Here is a 22,862-nt window from a genome sequence, read left to right on the forward strand (position 1 = left end):
AGGCTTCAGTCACATGAGCTGGCTGAGATTTGAGCATGGGCCCCCACTGGGGTAGGTTACATGAGAACTTCTGCAGTTTGAAAATGTTCTTTCTTACCAGTGTATTCTGCACATGTAAACATTTTCTAATATATAAATATATTTTTTGGCCAGAGGGTACATGTACTCACCAGTGAGACACAGGGAGACAGAGAGGGAAACAGCAATCCTCCCACAATAAGGCATGGTCTTTGCACAATCCCATCTCCATTTCTCCATCCTGTCTGGATTTGGGGCATGCAAACACACAGCTTTTCAAGCTGCCTGGGCAGCGATTAGAACTACTTGGTTCAGCCACGTGGGATCCAGCTCTCTCAACCACTGGGCCATGGGACCAGCCCTGAGTAAATATTTTAACAAACCCTTAAGTCTCCTATGCTATGTGCAACTAAAGAATGTTTTCTCACTTATAGGTAAAATCCATAAGAGCTTAAATCTTTTTTTTTTCTTTTTCTTTTTTTGTGGTATGTGTTGTGTAGTAGGCTTTTTAGGCAGGTCTTGCTTTGTCATGATCTTCCTCCTTCATTCTACCAAATAGCTGGTACTATAGGTGCTTGTCATCTGTACTGAAATGCTTGGCATTTGTTTTTGATGATGAGAAAAACTCTCAAAAAACAATTTTCCAATCATTTGAATCAAAGGCTCACTAACTACAGTTCTCTGAATGATCTGTTTTCTGCTTTTAAAACTGTGCTCAAAGCTATGTAACGAGAGGAGGAAGGATTTTAGTAAGTTCCACACCCCCAGCCTTTCCAGTGTGAAAGTCACACCCAGAGTAGGTGGTCAGAGAACCCCTCGAGGAACTCTCGCAGAGATGGGAGCAGGGTGGTCGGAAGTACCCATGGGAGCCTGAGCCAGTGCTGACACCACCTCCAGCCCCACAGAAGTGAGTGTGAAGGAAAACAGCCACAGGGTAAGAGCAGCCTGGGCTGTGCTGTGGGGCAGGGAACCAAGACAGGCATGTCATCAAGAGCAGCACAGGGCTCCTCTGGCTATGGCTAAAATCCATTCGTTTCTAATGTTCACGTTTTCCATGGCAGCAGATTAAAAAATGACATCAATTCTTTCCATCTAATAAACACAAACGAGGTTCCAGAAGCCCCTGCTATAGGTGCGTTAGCACAAAGTTGGTGTGTCGGGCTGTCTCTTACGTCTCTGATGTGGAACTGGCCTCCCAGCCCCAGAGAGAATCCTGCTGCCTCCAAACCCACGACGTATACGGCAACCCGCCTGCTCAGCACCCTCTGCAGATGCTGCCAACCCCACAGCAGTGAGGCCACACGGTACGGCAGAAGCTGTGGGCTGAAAGGCTTGCTGGGACACCCACCTTGCCTTTGCTGAAGTAGTGGATGATCTTACGGCACAGCCCCTCTTTCCGCTGCCACTCTGTCTGGGACGGGTAGTGGAGGAATTCCCGCAGTGGCCGGTCCTCCCACTGCAGCAGTTCACAGTACAGGAGCAGGGTGAATGCAGCCTCTGTGGGGATACACAGCATGGGAGTCCAGGGCTGCCCCTGGGGGGCCCAGGACAGCCGAGTGCCAGCAGACTGAACCAGCACAATGCCAGAGACACTGGCCATCAAAGTGGAGCTGCCCGGTGAGTCAGCAACCCTTGTCCCTGCATTAAGAGGTCACAGATCCTAGCTGACGCCTTTCTCCCACAGCCTCGTCACCTATTCTGGGCTCCAGATAAAGAATAAAAGATGGGGACCAGCAGATGGTGTAATGGTTACATTGCTGAACTTCCACGTAGTAGACCACAGTTTGAATCCCGAATCTGATGGCTTAAAACTCACGCGGGGCCCATGTGGGTGCCCAAGATCCTGAGAGGAGAATGGAGGAGAAGGGATTGTGGCGTGGCCATCCCCCTGGGGGGTGATTTTCCCACTTTCTGTCTCTTTGTCTCTCTCTCCAGTGAGGGCACGTGCCCTAAAGCAAGCAACATTTCTCTGGAAAAGAAAAAAAAAGAACAAAGGATGGCTCAGCTCCTGAGTCTGCATGCAGTAGCCTCACTTTGGGAGGCACTGGGGGCGCAACTGACTACAGCGGCCATCCTACCTTCCTAAGAACCGGCCCTTCGAGATGAGCACCGCCAAGGCTTCCTTCAGCCCTCTGTAAGCCAGCCTCAATGCCTCCAGCTCTGTTTGCTCCTCTCAGCATGGGCCTGGGAATGGCCCTTTCCCCCCTCATCCCCACCATTTCTCAAAGGGCAAGACAAGAAGTGTGGACGGCTGTGATTGTGTGATGGGCCTAGGGCTGAGGCTCCACTCCTGGGAGCCTAGATTGATGCTGGACCCAGAGTGGAAGTCCGCCAGCACCTTCCTCTGTGTGGGAACATTAGAGTTATATAAAGCAGCACATACAAACACTGTGGCTCCCCAAATTCCAAGGGATGAGTCACACTGAACTGCAGCTGCTGCTCAGAGCCCTCATTACCCAGTCTTCTCCCTCCTGTTCTATTTGCTATGTTTAGTGGGCATCTCCTACTGGCAAGTTAATTAGTTCTAGCTTCTGCCTGGCTTCCAAGGCCCTGCTCAAATCTCCTTGTGACTAGGAAGAACCTCGTTTCTAATCACTTTGTGACCCACATCCAGTTTCAGCCAGGCCCATTCGCCTGTGGCCACTCCAGACTCTTCCTCTTCCTTCTCTCTGCTTCAGTCCTGGCTGCTGGGATCCTGGTTGCTGAAGGTGCACATGCCTCCTCACTGGATATGGGGGGCCATTTCTCTCCGGGGCCAGCCTTGTGACATTCAAGACCTCCCTCTGGAGCTTGTGAAATCTTTCTCTTCTCTGCCTATATTCTTTCTGGATGTTCCTGGAGCCAATGGAGACAAGGCTCAGCACCCTCTCTGTTAAAATCACTGGCTCAGCCTCTCCATCACGTCCCAGTCCTCCAGGAGTTAGCAAATACCTCTCCTGCGTGGAGCTCATGTCTGTCTCTTTACTGCCTTCCCAGAGGGCTGCTGCGACCATGGGTGGAAGTGGATGCAGAGAATAGCAGATTCAGCCCGGATTTTAGATTTAATTCTTGCCAAGCTGTGCTATCAGAAAAGGTGGCATCTATGCCAAACACTTTGTAAGATCTAGAGATAAGGAAATAGGATTCTGTTTCTAAAACCCATCTAATTCTAATTATGTTTATAGATAAGATTAAATTCAAGGCCTGAGGCCTAAGGGTTACAACACAGTAACTCTCACAATACCGTGTCTGGTCACCACAGGGAACTCTGGCACAAGACAAGCAGACAGCACACGTGCGTGAATACACCCTCCCGACTTAGGCCGTGCACAGTGAAGAGGGAGACAAGTACTTCAAGATGCTTTAACGCTTGTTCTAGTGAGCACAGTTCTTGGTAATGATGGAACTGTGGACAGAATGAAAGGGCCCATCTGGCCTGTCAAGAAGTCAGATGAAGTCCCCGCTCCCTCCACTGGGGCTCTGTGAGGATGCAGGGATAAGCTTGGCTTGCAGGGCCAGTCCACCAGGGTTTACTGGAAGTCCTGGGGGGTAGGGAGAGCACTCTTTATTAGGGTCCCTCTTAGGTCAGCTCTAGTACCCCGCTGAGATCTGGCAGGAACCAGCCCAGGGCCTTCCTCTGCCAGCTCTGCATATCCCTCCAGTCTGTCCTCATAGGCAGGTATGGCTCTCCCCTTTCCCCACTCACCTGTGTAGTTTTCGGCCTGCAAGTGCATGTCACAAAGCTTATGGATGTAGCGGATATACATCTCTTCTTTGTTAATCTCAGATTTGTAAAAATTCTAGAGAGAAGGAAACACACATAAAGTTAAGGAAGTCTGCACCTGTGGAGGCTGTGCCTGAGTCCCGGCAGTTGGCCAAAGCCCTGGGTCCACTGGGCAGGAGGGGGAGGGCAGGCCCTGGAGGCAGACACCACCAGTGTTTGAGAAAGCACTAGTCAGAAGGAACACCTGCTGGGATGGAACCACTGGTAGGCCCATGGGAGCCCTGAGCAGTATGAGGAGCAAGACTGCCAGGGCAGATGTATCAGGGTATTCCTGGCCTGGCGGGGCACTGCCGAGAGGCTGGCTAGAGCTCCGCCCTGTGAGGAGCACATGACCCCTTTCCCGAGTAGGAGTGCCTGATGTCCGGTGAGGTACAGGGTACAGTGATGGAGCTGAGGGCCTGACTCAAACCCTAAGGACTTCTTGTGCAGTCCTGTGTGTGTACAAAGACTAATTCAATAACAGTGCAGGACAGAACCACCCTCGAGACAGAAAGGAGGATGAGCCCGTGTCTTCTCACCATCAGGTTAACGGTGCAGCCGATCTTCTTATTCTCGGTTTCCTCTCCTTTCATGCAGTCCCTGGAAGAGAGAGCACGTGTGAGTGCCTCTGGTCCGAAGTGGTGCCCCTGGCCTGCAGTCTCCTGGGGCACATCGGGGTTTCTTTCAGTGGCACTGCTTCCACAGATGATGGCTGTGCTCTGAGCACCCTCTGAGCTTCGGACCCACTCTTAGGCTCAATGATCTCTGTTCAGCTGAGCCCCTTATTTGGGTGACAGAGTGGAGAGTCCAGATGCTGCCTTCAGGCACTAAGTGAAACCTACCAATGTCCTTGGCACAGAAGCCTGTCAGTAAGGTAGAAGGTCAAATCCGTAAGTTCCCTGGGACCAGCAGTTAGTGTAATGGCTGTGTCGCTGGACTCCCATGTAGTTGACCGCAGTTCGCTTCCCAGACCTGGTGGCTTGAAACTCACGCCGGGCACGTGTGCGTGTGTGCCCAAGATCCCGAGAGGAAAATGGAGGAGAAGGGATTGTGGTGCGGCCATCCACCCCTGAGGGGTGATTTCTCGCTTTCTGTCTCTCTGTCTCTCTCTGTCTGTTTGGCGAGCACACGCACCCTATAGCAAAAAGAAAAACCTCTCCAAAAACAAACAAATAAACAAACAAAAAAGAAATCTGTAAGTTCCCAAAAAGGGAGACACAGAGTTCTCCTTAAAGGGCCAGTTTCATTTTGTGGAATGGTACTGGGCAGAAACCAAGACCCTCCACGCCGTGCCCCTAGCTTCAAGACCCTGTGGTCATAGCAACCATGGCATGGCTGACATGGTCGCCACCCACTTGGCTCTTCTCCCTATGGTCTCCTTCCTGCGGACTAGTCTTTGGAATCCTCTCTCATCAGAAACAGCCTGTCTGGTGCTGCTTCCTGGTGATTGAGAGGCAGCTTCTGCCAGGGCTGAGCTGCATGAGTACTTAGGGCGTGAGCCCAGGGAAGGTCGGGGCTGGCCTGAGAGAGCCAGGGCAGCAGCAACACTGAGAATGGGTCCTTCTCAAGGACAGATGGGCTGGCCAAGGTCACGCTCCTCTGGGAAGGAGCAGAGGCCTGCACAAGGAGATGAAGGAGAATGAGACCCAGACTGGCGAATGCAGAGGCCGCCTCCTGCACAGTCCAGTCCGCCCGCACTGCCTCCTCCTCTGGCGCCCACAGTGCCCTGGAGAAGATCGAGCAACTTTTGCAGCAGTGTGTTAGCAAGAAAGATCAACCTCTGGTAGCTAGTGTCACTGGCACTTCTGGACTAATTCAAAAGCCACAATGTGATTGGAAAAGCAGGACTTCATGGGAAAAAGGAACAAAACACCTCTCACTCCACATGAAATCTCAGACTGAACGTAACATAGAGATCTCCACGCTCTCAGGCTGTTTGCTCTGATCTGCCAGTTGCTAGGGCCAGGGAATAGACTTTAGGTAAACAATGTAGGCCTGGCAAGTCTGGCTCCCTGTCTGTGGGAAGGTCAATTCAGAGCCCTCCTGGGTCATACTCAGTACAAGGTGACAGTCCCTGCTCCTCTGCCGAATGGCTCTGAGGAAAGCCGACACGAAGGACCCACAGCTGTTCCCCTCTTTGCTCTGGTGCCAGTTTTTCTTCTTCTCTTGCTGTCCCCACCCTCAGCACCTTGACCTCTCTGGATGAAAGGTCAGATGGCTGCATCTCCCTGGGCCGCCTCCTGGGTGCATGTACCATATCCTAGGGGGGAAAAGCCAGGAAGCCCTTGCTGCCTGGCCCTCAGAAAAGGCTCTCTCAGTCTCTCATTGGTTATATTGATTTCTAACGCCTGTAACAGCACCCAACGCCAGGAGAGTCCTCCCCGTGAGAGCCTGGGAGCACCCTGGAGAGAGTACCCTGATCAGAGCAGAGGCTGGGTGGGTGCCTGAGGAGATACCTGTAGTCAAGAAGGCGTTCCATGAGCCGGGTGACTGAGGTCACAAAGGAAATGCCGGTCTCGCGCCATGTTTCCTGTTCGACCTTCTCCAGCAGGCTGTCGGCGAAAGGGGAGGGAAACAAACATAATTCATGAGCCTTCCCTGGGCACGAAGGTGAGGTCCGAGTGCCCATGGGGGCTGTGACAGGTCTGGAGACAGCAGACTCACCACACTGTGGCCTTACCTGGGGTAGGGCCCAAACAGCTGGGTTCTACTCCACGCAGCACAAAGCAAAGACAAGGAGATTACCAAACTGACAGCAGCACACAGACACATCCCCCCTTCCCCGCGAAGATTCTAAGGAAGCCACTGAGGCAGAGGCGGGAGGGGGACTCAACCCCCCAGCTCTCTTAGCGTCTGCTGCGAGGTCTGTTCTGAGGGAGAAGCTGGGGAAGAGTCCACTGAGGGACACGCCAGTCTTTACCAGACTATAGCTCTATCACCACCCAGAGCTGTCCTCAGCGAATCAACCACCTCTTCATGGAAACCCAGGGGAGGATTCCCATCAGCTTCCCGGGCCCAGCGTGAAGGACAGGGAGCAAGTCTAGGAGCTCCTTGGGCCATCCCCACTGTTGGGGATGTGTCAGTCAAGAACTAAATGCCCAAGTCCTTTTCTTAGGTGACAGCCCCATGCTCCTGTACCACAGGGTAGCCTCTGGCTTCTCCAGAAAGCCTAGCTGGCCCTCTGCCGTCCCAACAGGTCTCTTTTAGGGAACAGTGACTTGAAGTCTCTCTGTTGTTCCAGTGATGGGCCCGCAGCCAGGTCTCACGCCACACAACTTTAGTCCTGATTTCTTTCCACACAGTCCCTTGCTCTCTAAGGTTATGAGAGTCACCTGCATGGGGGTCAGCACCGGGGACCCAAACCCACAGCCTGGCTACTGCTACTGCTACTGCTCTGATGCCCCTCTCCCTGCACAGCACCCTGCCTGGGCCACGGCTCCTGGGAAAAGTGAGGGATTCCTGTGCTCATGCTGTCAGGGAAACAAGGCAAGGCCACGGACTGGCTGCTGAGCCGTGTGCACACCCGGGGCTCCTCTATGGAGCTGAGCCGTGTGCACACCCGGGGCTCCTCTACGGAACTGAGCCATGTGCACACACTGTGCGGAAGCACCACGCTCCTCTACGGAGCTGAGCTGTCCTGGATGACCAGCAGAGGGGTGCAGTCTGCACACAAGCATGAGAAATGCTGGTCACTACACCCTCCTTCCAGAGATTATTCATATCATTTGCACATTAAAGACTTAGAGAAGTCCCACAGTAAGGAAGCTGGATCAATCCTGTTTAAGTGAATCTTTTCTAAACTAACTAGCCCATGATTCTTCTTTTCACTACAAACATCTTCCTAAACACAAACTAGAAATTGCTGCTCCATGTTATCAGTGGCTCTCAGTTCTCAGACTAATTTTGAAAGAGTTCATGAACACTATTTGGTCAAGTAATTAGTAATTGTGGATTATTCTTATACTTTTTCCTTTGTAGTAATTTGTTAGTAGCCAAGAAAGAGGTTCTTCTGCCTGTTTCCACGATTAGAAATATCTTCAGCTAAAAGAGAAACACTAAAGGATGAATTCACTCTAAAAAGTTATAATTATTTAGATTTGAAACAAATTCACATTTTATCTCTTGACTCAGCACAGAAAACAGGCATGGTATAACAGAAAGACTCCCCCATCTTGAGACTGGGAGATCTGGTCCTCCTTCCAGAGCTGCCTCTCACTGGCCATGGCACTGAGGGCTTGCTACACCTCCCCGAGCCCAGTTCCATCGCCTCTAAAATTGGAAGGAAAATCATCGGCCCACATTGCAGGTGTGTTGCAAGGAACAAATGAGACAAGAAATGTCAATATACATAGCACACTGTAAAGTTTTAAGTAAATGTACAATATTAACAGTGGAGAAAAACATTAGAGGCTTGTCTTCAAAATAGTACTAAAAAACGGCAAAAACAAAACCTCAAAGTGAGAAATGAAGGGTAAGATGGAAGGGTCCTCTAGAGCTGTAAACATCTTTGGCTTTCCCCTTTTTTGCTTGATAAAATAGCGACATCACTATCTACCCGACAGGGTCTCGGTCCTGAGTCCCTCAGCCCCGTGGCAAGTCCTGCTATCTGCTCTCTTGGCCTCCACCAACTCGAGACGGAAGTCACAGACAGCGGACCTGCAAAGACCTCGACGGCTTTCAGGACAACCACCTCGCTTCACAAACAGGGAAACTGGCCAGGGGAGGCAGTGACTCATTCAAGAGTCCACTGCAGCATTTTCCCAGCTGACTATATTGACTTAGAAGACAAATAGGAGCCCCTCTTTTGGAAGAGGATTTACTTTCCTCCCTCTGCCAGAAATGCTGGCATCACACCCTCCGCTGACTCAGTCCCCATGTGATTTGGCTAGCTGGAGACAGTGCATGCTGTCACATCACCAGCCTTTTCCTGTCGGCACCTCTAGGACTCAGGGTCACCGCCCGTCTCGACCTCTTTAGGCAGCAATGGTGACCCCTACAGAGCTCGCTCTCCTGTTGACAGAAGCTGAGCACTGCCACCATCAGGAACACCCCAGGTCTCTCTGGATACCCATCTGAAGTCTGCCCAGCGTGGGTTTCACCTCTACCCTTCATCGGCTTGATTCAGCCTCTCCCCCAGCGTGGGGTGCCTGGGGCTGGAGAAGCTTACAGCAGGCTGAAGAGCTCCCGGTAGCTCTCATCGCCTTTTCCTTCTGACACCATGCTGTCCAGCTTGTCAATCAGCTCGGCCTCCACCTAGAAGGAAGCAGAGACTTCATAAACCTGAGCTGACCTCAGAGGAAGAACGGGAAATCCAGTCCCCGTGATGGGTGAGGACGGCAGGAAACTTCTGAGTTTGTCCTTGCTCCAAATAGATGCCAGGGAAGATGGGACCTCATCTACAGCACCAAGAAACCATCTTGCCTCCCCAGTCAGGAAGATCTCTCGCTGTAGTAGTTTAAGAAGTGAAACTTCAGAGCCTTAGACACCCTTCTCTCAATCCAAGGGCAAAATGCCAGGATTTCCTGGAGAGAAAAGTATTTTGACCTAAAAAATTCCTATGTCAAGTGTTTTTCTTAAAAAAGTTTATTTAAAAGATTTTCCCTCTGGTTATCTGGTCAAAAAGGAAGCTTGCTGGGACTGGGCCTCCTCGCTCATGGCTGGCAAGTTGCAGTGGCTATCTCATGGGAGTGTTTTCACCAGAGATTTTCCTTCAGGATGCCAGTGTCCACGGGACCTACATCCCTTAGAGAAGCTGTCCCCGTCACTACCCCGTCACCGGGTCCCTCAATTCGTTTTAACTAAAAAATGCTTTTTATGCCAATAAAACTAATGCGAGGGTCCGCTCTTTCTGGTGGATGGATCCCTAAACCATGAGTAGCAGCTCTGTGCTGCTCCCGCCCCATGACCTGCCAAGGCAGTGGGCAGGGGTCAGCCATTTCTCTACTAGGCCTCCCTGAACAAGCCTGGGGAGAATGTCACTGCCTGTGATGTGAGATAAACTCTGTCTCACCCTTCATTAGCCGTTGAAGTGTGAGACTGTGTTTAAATATATATTTCAAGTGAACAAACAAACAAGGGAAGTGCCACGGCTGTATTTGTGCTGCAACAAGCATGTCTCACCACAGAGGGTCAAAGAATCCTAAGGCAAAGAAGTAATAAAAGATGGGCCAGCAGATGGTGTAATAGTTACATCACTGACTCCCACGCGGTCAACCATGGTTCGAGTTTATTTGGTGGTTTAAAAACTCACGCCCAGTGCATGTGTGCGTGCATGCCCAAAAGAGAATGAAGGAGAAGGAACGCAGCATGGCGACTCCCCCAGGGTCCCCTAGGGGGGATCTTTCTTGCGTTCTGTCTCTATCCTCTGTCTTTCTTTGTCTCTGGCAAGTGCACACACCCTACATCATAAATGCAGTCTTTTTTTTTTTTAAGAGGTTTTTGTTATAGGGTGCTTGTGTTCGCCAGAAAGACAGAGACAGACACAGAGACAGAAAGTGAGAAATCGCCTCCCAGGGGGGATGGCCACGCCACAATCCCCTCTCCATTCTCCTCTTGGGATCTTGGGCACACATGCACATGCACCCAGTATGAGTTCAAGTCACCAGGTCCGGGACTTGAACTGCGGTCAACTACATGGGAGTCTAATGACATAGCCAATACTCCAACTGCTGGTCCCAATGCAGTCTTTTTAATAGTGGCCTCTATATGGCCAGGCAGGTCTTGTACATTTATCATCTGGCCTAATGATTCAGTTGCTTAAATATACATGTCAGAAGAAATAGAAAGACTAAGACGTGGAGTCATTAGAGACTACTGTCATCCTGTTCTCTCTATGGAAAGAAGAGACATCAGAGAGGACTTGAATGGGGTCATGTAAAATGAAGAGAAACTGGGTCTAGAAGTCAAGACGCCTCACTCCCAGTTCAGAACTTGTCTTGACTCACTGGGTTGACCAGCTGCCCACAAGCCTTGCACAAGAAGGGCCTGATTAAAAAAAGGACCCCTCCAAAGAGAAGGGCAAGTAGACCTTGACTTCCAGAACTGAGCGAACGTGGGAAAGGGGCTTGGAGCAGCACAGAGTACAACCACGCAAATGGGTATAGTGATCAACTGGAGTCTAACGGATTCTCAAAATGAGTCCCTGAGCCAGCAGCATCTTGGAATAAATCCGAATTCTCAGATCTCCCCAGCCTATTGGATCAGAAACGTGGGAGTAGGGAACTTACATTTTTTCCCCTAAAGAATTATTTTATTTAACATTTTATTTATTTATTTATATTTTAATTTGAGAGAGAGAGAAAAAAAAAAAGGTGGCAAGCCCAGGACTCAAACTGCAGTTGGCCATGTGGGCATCCAGCACCCTTAACCACCATGCTACCTGCTGGCCCCAGGGGTCTACAGTTTTAACAAGCCCTCCAGGTGGTTCTGATGTCTATTTAAGTGTTAGAACTTTTGCATAGGCAAAAGAGCTGGTGACAGGATAATTGGGGGGAAATTATTTATCACCCCTGTAGAGAGAATGAAAAAGAAGTTATTAAGAGAAACTTAGAAATAAAAAATATGGGGCACTGAAGATCAGTATGTGCAAAATCTATATTTCCATGGCTCACGGACTCATTTTGAGAATCCATTAGACTCCAGTGGATTACTATATTCCTGTTTGCACAGTTGTACTCTGTGCTGCTCCAAGCCCCTTTCCCACCTTTGCTCAGTTCTGGGAGTCAAGGTCAACTTGCACCTCCATTGTGAAGAAGTCCTGGGAACCAGCAGTTAGCATCATGGCTATGTTGCTGGACTCCTACGTAGTCGACTGCGGTTCGTGTCCCGGACCCAGTGGCTTAAAACTCATACCAGGCGCATGTGCGTGCGTGCCCAAGATCCCAAGAGGAGAATGGAGGAGAAGGGATTGCGGCGTGACCATCCCCTCTGGGGGGTGATTTCTTGCTTTCTGTCTCTCTGTCTTTCTCTGTCTGTCTGGTGAGCACACGTGCCCTATAGCAAAAACCTCTCCAAAAAAAAAAAGAAGTCCTTATTACAGTCAGGCTCTTCTTCTGGACAAATGGACAAGTCCTTCAGATATATCAAGTCAAATAAATTAGTAATACTGACCATGAAGCTTGCAGAGTTTCTTCTTCTTTTTTTTTTTAAGAATTATTTATCTTTATTTATTTATCTTTATTTTTAATTTAACCAGAGAGGGACAGAGAGAGAGAGAGAAAGAGAGAGAGAGAAAGAGAAAGAGAGAGAGCGAGCCAGCCAGCCACTAAGTCTGGGACCTGAACTGTGGTGGGCCATGTGGGAGTCTAGCGCTCTAAACCACCACACCATCTGCTGGTCCCACGGAATTTATTCTTAAAAAACAATATTATTGGGCATCCTCTGGACCCAAGTGGGCGCCAGATCTTACATGGCCAACCATAATTCAAACCCTTGCTCTGGTAGGTTGAGAAACAGGCATGTGTGCACGCATGCCCCAAATCAGGACAAGATGGGAGCAATGGAGAAGGGGTTGTGTCATGATCATGCCCCCACAAGGGAGTGCTTTCTCCTTCTCTAGCAAGTACATGTGACCTTGGCAATTAAAAAAAAGCCAAGTTCCAGCTCACAGCCTGGTGGTTGGATCAGCTGATCTCATATCGCCAACCACACAGACCTGGCTGCTTGAGTAACACAGAATGTGCATGTGCCAGTGTGTCCAAAATCCTAAAAGGAGGGAGAGATAGAGGAGAAGGGACTGCAGTGTGACCATTCCCTACAGAGGTGTTTTCTTGCTTTTTCCCTTATCTTCATCTGTCTTAATCTCTCTCTCTCTGGCCAGCTCTTTTTTCCCACCAGCTCTTTTTTCCCACTGATAAAAAAGAAAAAGAAAAAAAGACAGACAAAAAGAAAGCGAGAAAGATAAAATAAGACAGACAGAAAGACAGACAGAAAGATAGAAAGAAAAACAGAAACACACCAAAAAGAAAGTCTGAAACACAGAAAGATAGGAAGAAAGAGAGAGAGAAAGGAAGAAAGAAGAAAAGAAAGAAGGAACCAGTCAACATTCTTGACGTGATACCTTGTTATTCATTCCACAAACATCTGTGCTGTGACCTAAGTAGCTCCCTAGTTCTTTACAGATATTTACCACTCTGAGCCCAAGTTTCCTCATTTGTAAATGGAATGGAGGTAGAATTCCTTCTTGGTGTCACTGTGCCCCAGCTCTTGGGATGTGCTCAAGGACTGTTACTTTTGATCTTCACCTCCCTGAGCCCACAATGTCCTAGGCACCACGTTGGGCTCTGAGAAATGTAACACACAAGAACCAGTCTTGGTCCCCGAGAGCTCATTATCTGGCAGAGGAAGCGGGCACAAGAGCCAACCCAGCTACATGTGGTTAGGGTTTAGGTGGAGCACACACACCGAAAGGGGATCTTAAAAGTCAACAGACAATAGAATTTCAAAAAACAGTGCTATAAAACCTTAAGATATATTTCTGTTCCATCATCCAGTAATTGCACATTGAAGAATTTACCTAAGAAAATAGAAACTGATTTTTTTTTTGGCAATATTAACAACAAAAATTTGGAATGAACCTGTTTCTGAAACCAGGAGCCCAATTAAATACACTGTATGGTCTAGCCATACCATGAAATACTATGTAACCTCTAAGTCAACAGTGCATTATAGAGACACTAAAGTTAATACAGATAGTCATGAGTTCCTACCAAAAAAGTGGTATTACACAATGATTCTATTTTTAAAATTTAAAGTCTATGTAGAGAAAAAAAAAATTTTTTTTAAAAAAGACACAAACTACCTCTCCACAAGTTACTAACAATGGTAGGATTATGGGGTAAAATTTTTCATTACTGCTTATTTGCATCTTTAATATTTCCACATTAAATAAGGATTTTTGAGAGGTTTTTGCTATAGGGCGTGTGTGCTTGCCAGAAAGACAGAGACAGACAGAGGGACAGAAAGTGAGAAATCACCCCCAAGGGGGGATGGCCACACCGCAATCCCTTCTCCTCCATTCTCCTCTCGGGATCTTAGGCACGCACACACACGCACCCGACAAGAGTTTAAGATGCTGGGTCCAGGACTCAATCGTGGTTGACTACATGGGAGTCCAGCAACATAGCCATTACGCCATCTGCTGGTCCCCACAAACTACTAGTTTAAATATATCTCCCCAAATTTATGTGTTGAGTCACTGTAATAGGATTAAAAGGATGCAAGCTGATCTAATTATGGTATCAAAAGAATGGACCGTTGAGAGTGATGAGGGTGGAGCCCCAGTGATTGAGTTCTGGTGGGTTTATAAAGAGAAGGTAGGAGATTGAAACAGGAAGACTCTGATAGACACAGCAGATGCTCTGCGTCTGTCCAGGTGCTGTGACTAGGACCCCACCAACAGGAAAACTTAGCAGATGTAGCCTGCACCTTAGACTTCTAAGCCATGTAACTGAATAAGCCTCTATTTTTGTAAATCATCCAGTCTCAGGTATTTCTGTTAGCAACACAACAGCAGACTAAGAGGCAAATATTTAACACTGAGCCTTGGCTCGTGGGTGGAGCACCTAGAACTCTCGTACACTGCTGAGACTTCAAAATGGCACAGTTGTTTTGGAAAGCAGTTTGACAGCTAAATAGTTTGTGAGGCTAAATATGCACTTAACACAAAACGCAACAATCGTATTCCTAGGTATTTAGCCAAGAGAAACGACTGTTTACAGTCACACATAAACCTGTAAAGAAATGTTTTTAATAGCTTTACTCATAATCAGAAAAAAATGGTAACTGAGGCTTTCGAAGATGAATAAATAAACACTATTCAGCAGTAGAAAGCTACTGATACAAGCAATAATATGAATGAATCTCTCAAAGCATTATACTAAGTAAAAGAGTCAATCTCTAAAGACCACATTCTGCTTGATTTCATCTGTGACATTCTGGAAAACAGGACTATAGTGATAAGAATGTATCAGTGGTTACATTAAGGTAGGGGATGGGTTTGACAACAAAGGCAGAATTTTTAGGAATTAAAAGCAACCCCGAGGGACCAGCAGTTAGTATAATGGCTATGTAGCGGGACTCCCATGTGGTCGACCACAGTTCGAGTCCCAGACCCTGTGGCTTAAACTCATGCCAGGCATGTGTGTGTGCGTGCCCAAGATCCCGAGAGGAGAATGGAGGAGGAGGAATTGTGGCGTGGCCATCCTTCCTGGGGGTGATTTCTCACTTTCTGTCTGTCTCTGTCTTTCTGGCGAGCGCATGCGCCCTATAGCAAAAACCTCTCCAAAAAAACCCCAAAACCAAACCAAAAACAACAACCCTGAGGGGCCAACAGGTGGTGTAGTTATGGTGCCAGACTCCCACAAAAATGACCAGTTTGAGTCCTAGATCTGGAGCTTAGAAAAAAATCACAGTGGTCACGTGTGCGTGAGGGCCCAGAATCCCAGGAGGAGAAGCTATTGTGACGTGCTCATCCCTCCTGGGCATGTCTCACTTTCCCTCTCTCTGTCTTTCTCTGTTGGGCACACACACCCTATGGCACTAACAAACAAAAAACACTTTAAAAAAACAAAAACAAAGAACAAATCTTGAGGGACCAGCAGATGGCATAGTGATTACGCTGCTGGATTTTCACATAGTCGACCACCGTTCAAGTCCTGGATCCAGTGGCTTGAAACTCATGCTGGGCATGTGTGTGTGAGTGCCCAAGATCCTGAGAGGAGAATGGAAGAGAAGGGATGGAGGAGAAGGGACTGTGGTGTAGCCATCCCCTCTGAGGGGTGACTTCTCTGTCTTTCTGTCTCTCCCGCAAGCACACAAGCCCTATGGCAAAAAACAAACAAACAAACAAAAAAAAACCCTCTCTTATTTAAAAATAAATAAATAAAATTTAAAAATCTTGATTGTGGTGATGGTTACACGATTCTATGTGTTTGGAAAATTCATAGACTCTCAAATCAAAAACAGTGATTTTTACTCTATATAAATTTTTAAATAAAGTAGTAATTACCGGTTACTGGTCTCCTCAGTGTTAGTCACCCACGGGTTCATCTCAGAATCAGAGGACCAGGAGAGAACGCAGCAGTACAATCCCCAAGCCTGTACAGAAATTTCCCCTAGGGGCCTCGTGGTCCTTCTGCTCGAGGACCGCCAGCACTGAGGAACTTCTCATCTTTCGAAGCAGGTCAGCTCACGGTAAACAGGTTTTGTTACTTCTTTTATCATCTAAAACTGGCCCCTACTGGTCTCAGTCCTAGTTCCTGAAGCTACAGAAATAAAGGCAAGGGCCACCTTCTCCACTTGAGTGGTAGCAGAACTGCAGCAGGACAGCCTGAAGTCACTCTCCAGAAGCCAAAGGACCTCTATCTCCTGAATCCACCCCCTCACCCCCGGCAGCAGTCTGTGAAATCACGGGCTGCCATGAGAAGGCATCTGTTGGGCTCCAGCCCTAGAAATGCCTGGACCACAGAGTGGGGAATCTCCACTCTAGACAGGGAAGTCACTGTGCTCCCAGGGCACTCTCCTGAATAAACTCCTTCCTTGATCAGGACATTCCTTTTACATGATGCTCATCCCCCCCCTTCTTGCAGGGACCTGCTCAGCTGCACACATTTTTCTCAGTGGGGAAGGCTGTGGATTAGAAATAAACGCAGTAACAAACACACAAAGACACACAAGTATAGAAAAACAAGGATCGGGTGGGCCCAGCTTCCTCTGATGGAGAAGTTGTAACCCGGAACGGGCCTCAGGTTTATTCTTTTAAAAGGCAGGAAATGGGGTAAGAGGAAATGCAAAGAGAATGGGGGAAAAGGAAATGGAATGCAAAGCCAATTGGTTTTGGATGTAAATTGTCTGAAGATGTGAAAAGGACTGGCACCATGTAATTCCTCTGATCTTTTTGGGGCAAAATCTGATAATCACACGTGGCTTCCTTTAGCCTGATAATGCCCTGCAGTATCGGGTATCGACAACAAGAGGAAGACAACCTCTAACAGGCAGATAGCATTTCACATGAAGGGAAATGCTCTCTCAGCAACTGCTCATGAAGCTCACAGAAGCACATCTCTGCATGTGTCTATAGGTCACACCATATTTTCTCAGACTGGTTGCTCTCCACACCTTCGGATTCTTTTCTGACCTCTAACTTCATGAAGAAAATCCACACATCAATTTTTGCCAGCAGACAGAAGAAAACCCTTGAACGGCATTTAAGAAGGTCAAGCTCCAGCCCATCCCTACTGGCACACGGTCTGGCCACCTGGGCTACCTGCCTGAACAGAAGGGGTCCATCCCAGGAACAGCACCCCGAACACTGCCAAGCAGCGTCTTACCTGTTTGAAGTTGCCATTCTTCCTCTGCTCCCAGTCCATCATGTCGTGAAAGATGGGAATCATGATATTCCGTACTTCAGGCTGTGGGACCAGTGTCACACCCAGAAAAGGACCGATCATTCCCGGGATAAAGTGGATCTTATGTTCACCTGAACAACAAAACATGAGTTCATGCCAGCTTTGCTCTTCCATGGAAATTTCCCAAGTGGGGTCAATGGCACAGGCTGAGGTCTGTACTGAAAGCTTCTGTGGGTAAAGGGGGCTCAGTTTTCTGAGATACTCCTCAGCTTTTTAAAGATTTCAGGGACAGAACTGGGTCCACTCAGTTAGAGTAAATGTTCAACAGACACAAAACTGCTTTTCCAAAGAACTTCCTGGAAGGTGCCACAAACTACCCCCACATCTCTCTGAAGTCAAGGGACAGAATTTGCTATGCTAGACAGAGTGAGATTTCTGAGTGATCTGTGATAGTTTCAAATGGACGACTCACAGCAGCTAGCAGGAGAATCCAAATACATTTCTCTTAAACACAATGTATTCTCCCTCAAGTTTCTACCTCTAGCCCAGATTCACTTAAAGGGTGAGGATACCTAGCCCACGAGCCTCTTCACTACTGTGCTCACTTATACCAAGAAGGACCCCTTCTGAGCCTTCTGCACAGACCTACCCTGCTGTGTTAGATTAGAAATTCTCTTTGCCCACCCTCAACCCCCTTGCCTTCGCATCACACTTCTTTTTTTTTTTTTTTTTTGAAGAGGTTTTTGCTATAGGGCGCGTGTGCTCACCAGACAGAAAGAGACAGAGAGACAGAAAGCGAGAAATCACCCCCCAGAGGGGATGGTCATGCCACAATCCCTTCTCCTCCATTCTCCTCTCAGGATCTTGGGCACGCACGCACATGCACCCGGTGTGAGTTTTAAGCCACTGGGTCCAGGATGCGAACTGCGGTCGACTACGTGGGAGTCCAGCGACATAGCGATTATGCTAACTGCTGGTTCCCCGCATCACACTTCTAATGGTAGCACTACACCTACTCAGATCAGCTCAACTCATCCCTCCACCTCCTTTGTGAGGTCTTCCACAGCAGGGGAGTGATGCCGTCTAGGGCCTGTTCCAGAAGCCAGGGCCAGCCTTGAGGATGCGGGCCTGTGCAATGATTGCTACAGTGAAATAACACTAATTCTTGGGGACCTGAGCATGTTGTTTCTACCAAAAGCAACAAGGCAGAACTGACTTTATCAGAAAATTGGGCACTTTTTTAATGTGTTCCATTCTGAAAGCCTATCTAAGAAGCAAATGTTAGCTCTGAGACTGACTCTGCATACTCTAATTTTGAAATTGGTAGTTTCCATTCTCTTGCATTCCTGGGAATTTCAGAGTCAAAATCCACAGGGTTAAAATCCACATCCAAACTATCCTGGAGGCAAGGCATAAAAGCCCGAAGCTAGGAAGTGTTCCTGGGGAAATGCGTCCATATTCAGGGATGGAAGACCCTACATGTTCCTTCATCGATGGGTATGAGGTGTCTGATTGAGACGCACAAATGCCAGAGGCCCTAAAAGTTTCAATCTTTATTGAAACCAACAGCCTCCCTTGGTCAAGTGTTGAGTATCTCCAAGACCTACACTTTGGGGACTGCAACAGATAGACTGGGATTTGAACACAGAGGATCTTATAGACATAGGTTCTCAAACTAAACAAAAGTACTGAAGTCAGCCTCTTTTTTTTTATTTTTTTCTTTTTGATTTTAGTTCTCAAAAAAGGGACTATACATATGTGGTAACGGGGCCTTATTTCTCAGCTAAACTCTCCCTGCCAAGGGTTTTATGTGGATATGCTACACCAACCATCTGAGGTGTTACATTAAAGATATGTAAGGATCTCTTGGGTCTGAGTTAACATTCATAAAGCCAGGGAGGAGATTAATCTTGTGACTTTCTTAAATTCCTTTTTAAAATTAATTTCATTTCTTTTCTTTTTTTCTTTCTTTTCCTTTTTTCTTCTTCTTTTTTTTTTTTTAACAGAATCTTGCTGTTGTAATTCTCCTATCTCAGTCTCACAGCTGGGGCCAAGCATGTGCCACCACACCTGGCCCTTTTCTGGACAGGGTCCAGCTGTGTAGACCAGGACGGTTTTAAGCTTCCAATTCTTTTGGCTCAGCTTCCGGAGTCCCTGGAATTACAGGCACGTGTCACTGCACCTGGCCTTTGTGCTGGACCAAAGCTTGAACCCAAGCCTCCTATGTAGTCCCAGCCTGCAGAGCACAGCGTCTCAGCAGCACGTGCCACTGTGTCTGGAGCTCTTGTTCCCGTTTATCTGGCTGTGTGATGTGTGGAAATGAAGAACAGGGAGAAAGACTCACCCAAATTCTGCCACATGCTGAACAGTTCATAAGCCATCATCACACGCATGTCCCCATACCTGGGAATAGCACAGGAGCCAGCTGTTAGTGGGACAAGGTTCAGGACAAGAAGGCTGCAAACCCTGCAAGGCTGCTGTTCGGGCACTGTTTGTGGCTAAAGCTTCCCCACTGTTAAGCTGTCTGGCTCTTGACTGAACTCTGATATTTAACCCCTTGGGAAACTCTCCAGGGGAGAACCTGGAGATGCCTAAAGCAGCCTCTCATGGAAATGTAGCCCCATCAGGGTGAATGGTAGGGAGGTAACAGAAGGAATTTGTCTTACTTATCTAGAATTTTCTTCCTCTTGGCTGAAGTAATGATTTCTAGCTGAAGGCTTGGCTGATTTATGAATAGAACTGCCAGGCTAAAATAAGAATTCCACACCTAGAGAGAGAAAGAGAAACACATGTGACAGCCTGCGTTCTTAACCTTGAAGTTACTAAATATATGCATGTAGCAGAGAATCCAGTTTAAAATCTTAAAACCCTAGCTTATTATTTTTCTTTTTAAATATCTTTGCAAACAGGATATATTTTTTTTTTCTTGCTTGCTTCCTTCTGCAGCCCGCAGTGTTGAATTTGGATTAGAAAGCATACTCTTAGATGTTTGGCTCTCAACACCTCCAGCAGGGAGGCTTCCAGGTCATATTCTCATCACCATCAAGTTTGGAAGTTGTTTAATACTATGAATACATTAATAAAACAAAAATGGGGGCTGGATCCATGTTCTAGTGGTTAAGGGAACCAGATCCCAGATGGTTGATCATGTGGTTTGAGTCCTGGACCTGGTGGCTTGAAAAACATTCCTGGCACAAGTGTGTGCATAGCCAAAATCCTGACACGATGAAGACATGGAGAAGGGACTGTGGCATGACTCTTCCCCATTGGGGAATGCTTTCTCCTTCTCCCTCTCTGTCTCTCTTGGGTGAGCACATGTACCCTTTGGCAAATTAAAGCAAAATCAGTCAAAACTAGAGCTTAATTTTTGGCTTTCTAGGGTAATTGCAAAGATAGTGATGGATTTCAGGAGCTCATACCTTGAAGTCAAAGTCTGTCTCTGTGAAATTCTTATGCAGTGCAGAGGACAGGTACTGGACAGTAGTGACTATAATACTGCAGTAGGGAAACAAGGCATTGGCAGAATTAAAAGACCACAGTGGCATCTGATAGCTTAGCATCAGCTATCTATGGCCTGTGTGCAATCTCTTGAGTACAATTTGCTCCCATGTAAGATGTGAATATACAGGAAAGAGAAGATGGCACAGACTCCACAGAAAACCAGTCTTGGAGAAATGCCCCATGGTTGGCAGGACAGCACAGGACATCAGGGAGTTCTACCTCCAGCTCTGCCATTTCCTGGCCTTGGGACTTCCCTCTGGGCCTCAGTTTCTCTGTCTGTAAAGGTTTCTTCCAGTTCAAAGAGTAAGTGAATCTAGTATTTTGGGGACCTTTGGGAAACTAACACATATTATGATTACTTTGTAGGACCTAGAAAATATTTCTATTATTTTACTTGGTAATAGGGGCTTATAGTTATGAAATCCTTGCTTTTGTCATATACTAGTAATTTCATCTACAAGGCATTTGATTTCAGTCCCTGGTCTAGAATATCACTCTGAATCTTAGAAGGGGCAATGAGAAGCTGCCCTGCCAGAACCGAGGGCATGGGTTAAACAGGAGAGGGAGCACTGTGGGACAGAGAGATGAGGGCTTGATTACAGAGGCCCTTGGCTGCCTGGCAAAGGGACTTATGTCTAACAGTGGCCACCTGGGGCTTTGGAACAGAAGAGGGACAAGGCAAAATCAGTGCATTAAGGAAACTTGTCCCCTAGCAGAGGGGTGACAAATTTAAAGGGTAAAAGTCTTGAAAGGTTGCTCCTGTGGAATAGACTGGAGAGCCTGAAGTGCTCTGAGTGGAGCTAAGAGAAACAGGAGGGGTTCAAATGGTAAGTCCACTGTTTGCAGAACTACCTGTGGCTTTGGTTATAATTGTTCTTCTGTTCTGTTCTGTTCTGTATAAAAGTTTGAAGTTTTGAGGAAAAAATAATCCCAGTATTATAGAAGGTATAAAGTGGAAGACCCACACTGGTCCCCTGCTAACATGGCTAACATAAACACTTTTACTATACTCTGTATCATGCCAACAAAAAAGGCCAGTCAGTGGGAGGAGGAAGCAGGCTAGAGAAGAGAAGCCAAGTAGCCTCCTGAGTAGGAGACCAGAAGAGCCGGCCACTTAACACTAGTATTGCTTGTCTGCTCTGCCAACAGGAAGCGCAGGTTAGACACATGATTGGGGCAGGCAGATCGGGTTGGCTTTAGGGTGCATTTCATGTCTGCAGTCCAAGCGGCTAGAGCCTTGCGGCTGGTCTCAGGAGGTAATTAGCATTAACTGTGTGTAGGGGGAAGAGCTGGCAGACATCACGACTCACGTGAAGAGGGGGGCTTGGGACGCTGCCTGAAGCGGCAGAGTGGCAGAGGCCATGGGCCACTGAGCAGGTCTTTCTCCAAGAAGAAGCCGCCTCTGGGTACTGTATTTCACATCCTCAACACTTCCTTTTCTATCCTTATCATTGCGAGGCAGGTACAATCCAGTTTTCATTCAACTTTGATTATTTTTTTCCTCTCCTTGTTCTTACAGTCAATGGCCAAATCCTATTGATTGTGCCTCCAGATGTTTTTCTCATCTGTCCTCCCTGTCCCCATGGCCTTGGCCTTTGCCTTTGTCTTGCACAAGTGAGCTTGCACGTTTTCTCTCCTCCCCACCCGCTCCCTCCTGCCCCTGGAAAGAGTTCTGTGGATGCTGGTACAGGGCCCTTCTATACTTACTTGCTTGTGAGAAGTCTCATCACCATCCAGTCCCGAGGGAAGACACTCATCTTCATTAGGTTCCGGAACACACAGAAAATCTTTAGCAGGAATTCCTGACCACAGAGGAAAAGCTACCATGAGACACCATCACCATAGCATGCATCTCCTCAACAGGCCTCTCCTGCCTCTAGACCATGAGAACAAGTGGGACCTGTGGGGTACATTCTAGTTCCCTCTGAGAACTGTTTCTCTTTTAGGGCTATATGGGAGTAAGCTCCAGGCCAGGCAGGAGCAGGCTCCAAAGGGCAGAACAGAGGCAGCTCTATATCCATGGTGCCCAAAGCCCAGTAAATAAGGCAGACTAGGTTCTAGCTGAACTGCTGTCTGGCTGAGTCCATGAGTCTCATTCTCTGGGGCTCAGACCCTGAGTACTTGATTGTAAGAATATGCTCTTTGCAGATTTTTTTTTTTTTGCGGGGGGAGGTTTTTTTTGCTATAGGGCGCGTGCGCTCGCCAGACAGACAGAGAGAGACATAGAGACAGAAAGCGAGAAATCACCCCCCAGG

At 47.7% G+C, this 22,862-nt stretch overlaps 1 protein-coding gene across 1 annotated transcript in view; it reads right to left on the reverse strand.

The window, feature by feature from the left end:
- Positions 1–22,862, reverse strand: part of DOCK3 (dedicator of cytokinesis 3) — a 301,789-nt gene that overhangs the window by 31,364 nt on the left and 247,563 nt on the right. The window contains 11 exon segments of the mRNA XM_014584468.1: positions 1,367–1,515; positions 3,704–3,797; positions 4,300–4,360; positions 6,217–6,312; positions 6,441–6,467; positions 8,928–9,013; positions 17,089–17,237; positions 19,451–19,509; positions 19,773–19,873; positions 20,526–20,601; positions 22,315–22,409. Coding sequence (XP_014439954.1) covers positions 1,367–1,515; positions 3,704–3,797; positions 4,300–4,360; positions 6,217–6,312; positions 6,441–6,467; positions 8,928–9,013; positions 17,089–17,237; positions 19,451–19,509; positions 19,773–19,873; positions 20,526–20,601; positions 22,315–22,409 — 993 coding nt within the window.

Source organism: Tupaia chinensis, unplaced genomic scaffold (assembly GCF_000334495.1).
Source record: "Tupaia chinensis unplaced genomic scaffold, TupChi_1.0 Scaffold147003_1, whole genome shotgun sequence".
In the NCBI taxonomy this organism is placed as follows: Eukaryota; Metazoa; Chordata; class Mammalia; order Scandentia; family Tupaiidae; genus Tupaia; species Tupaia belangeri.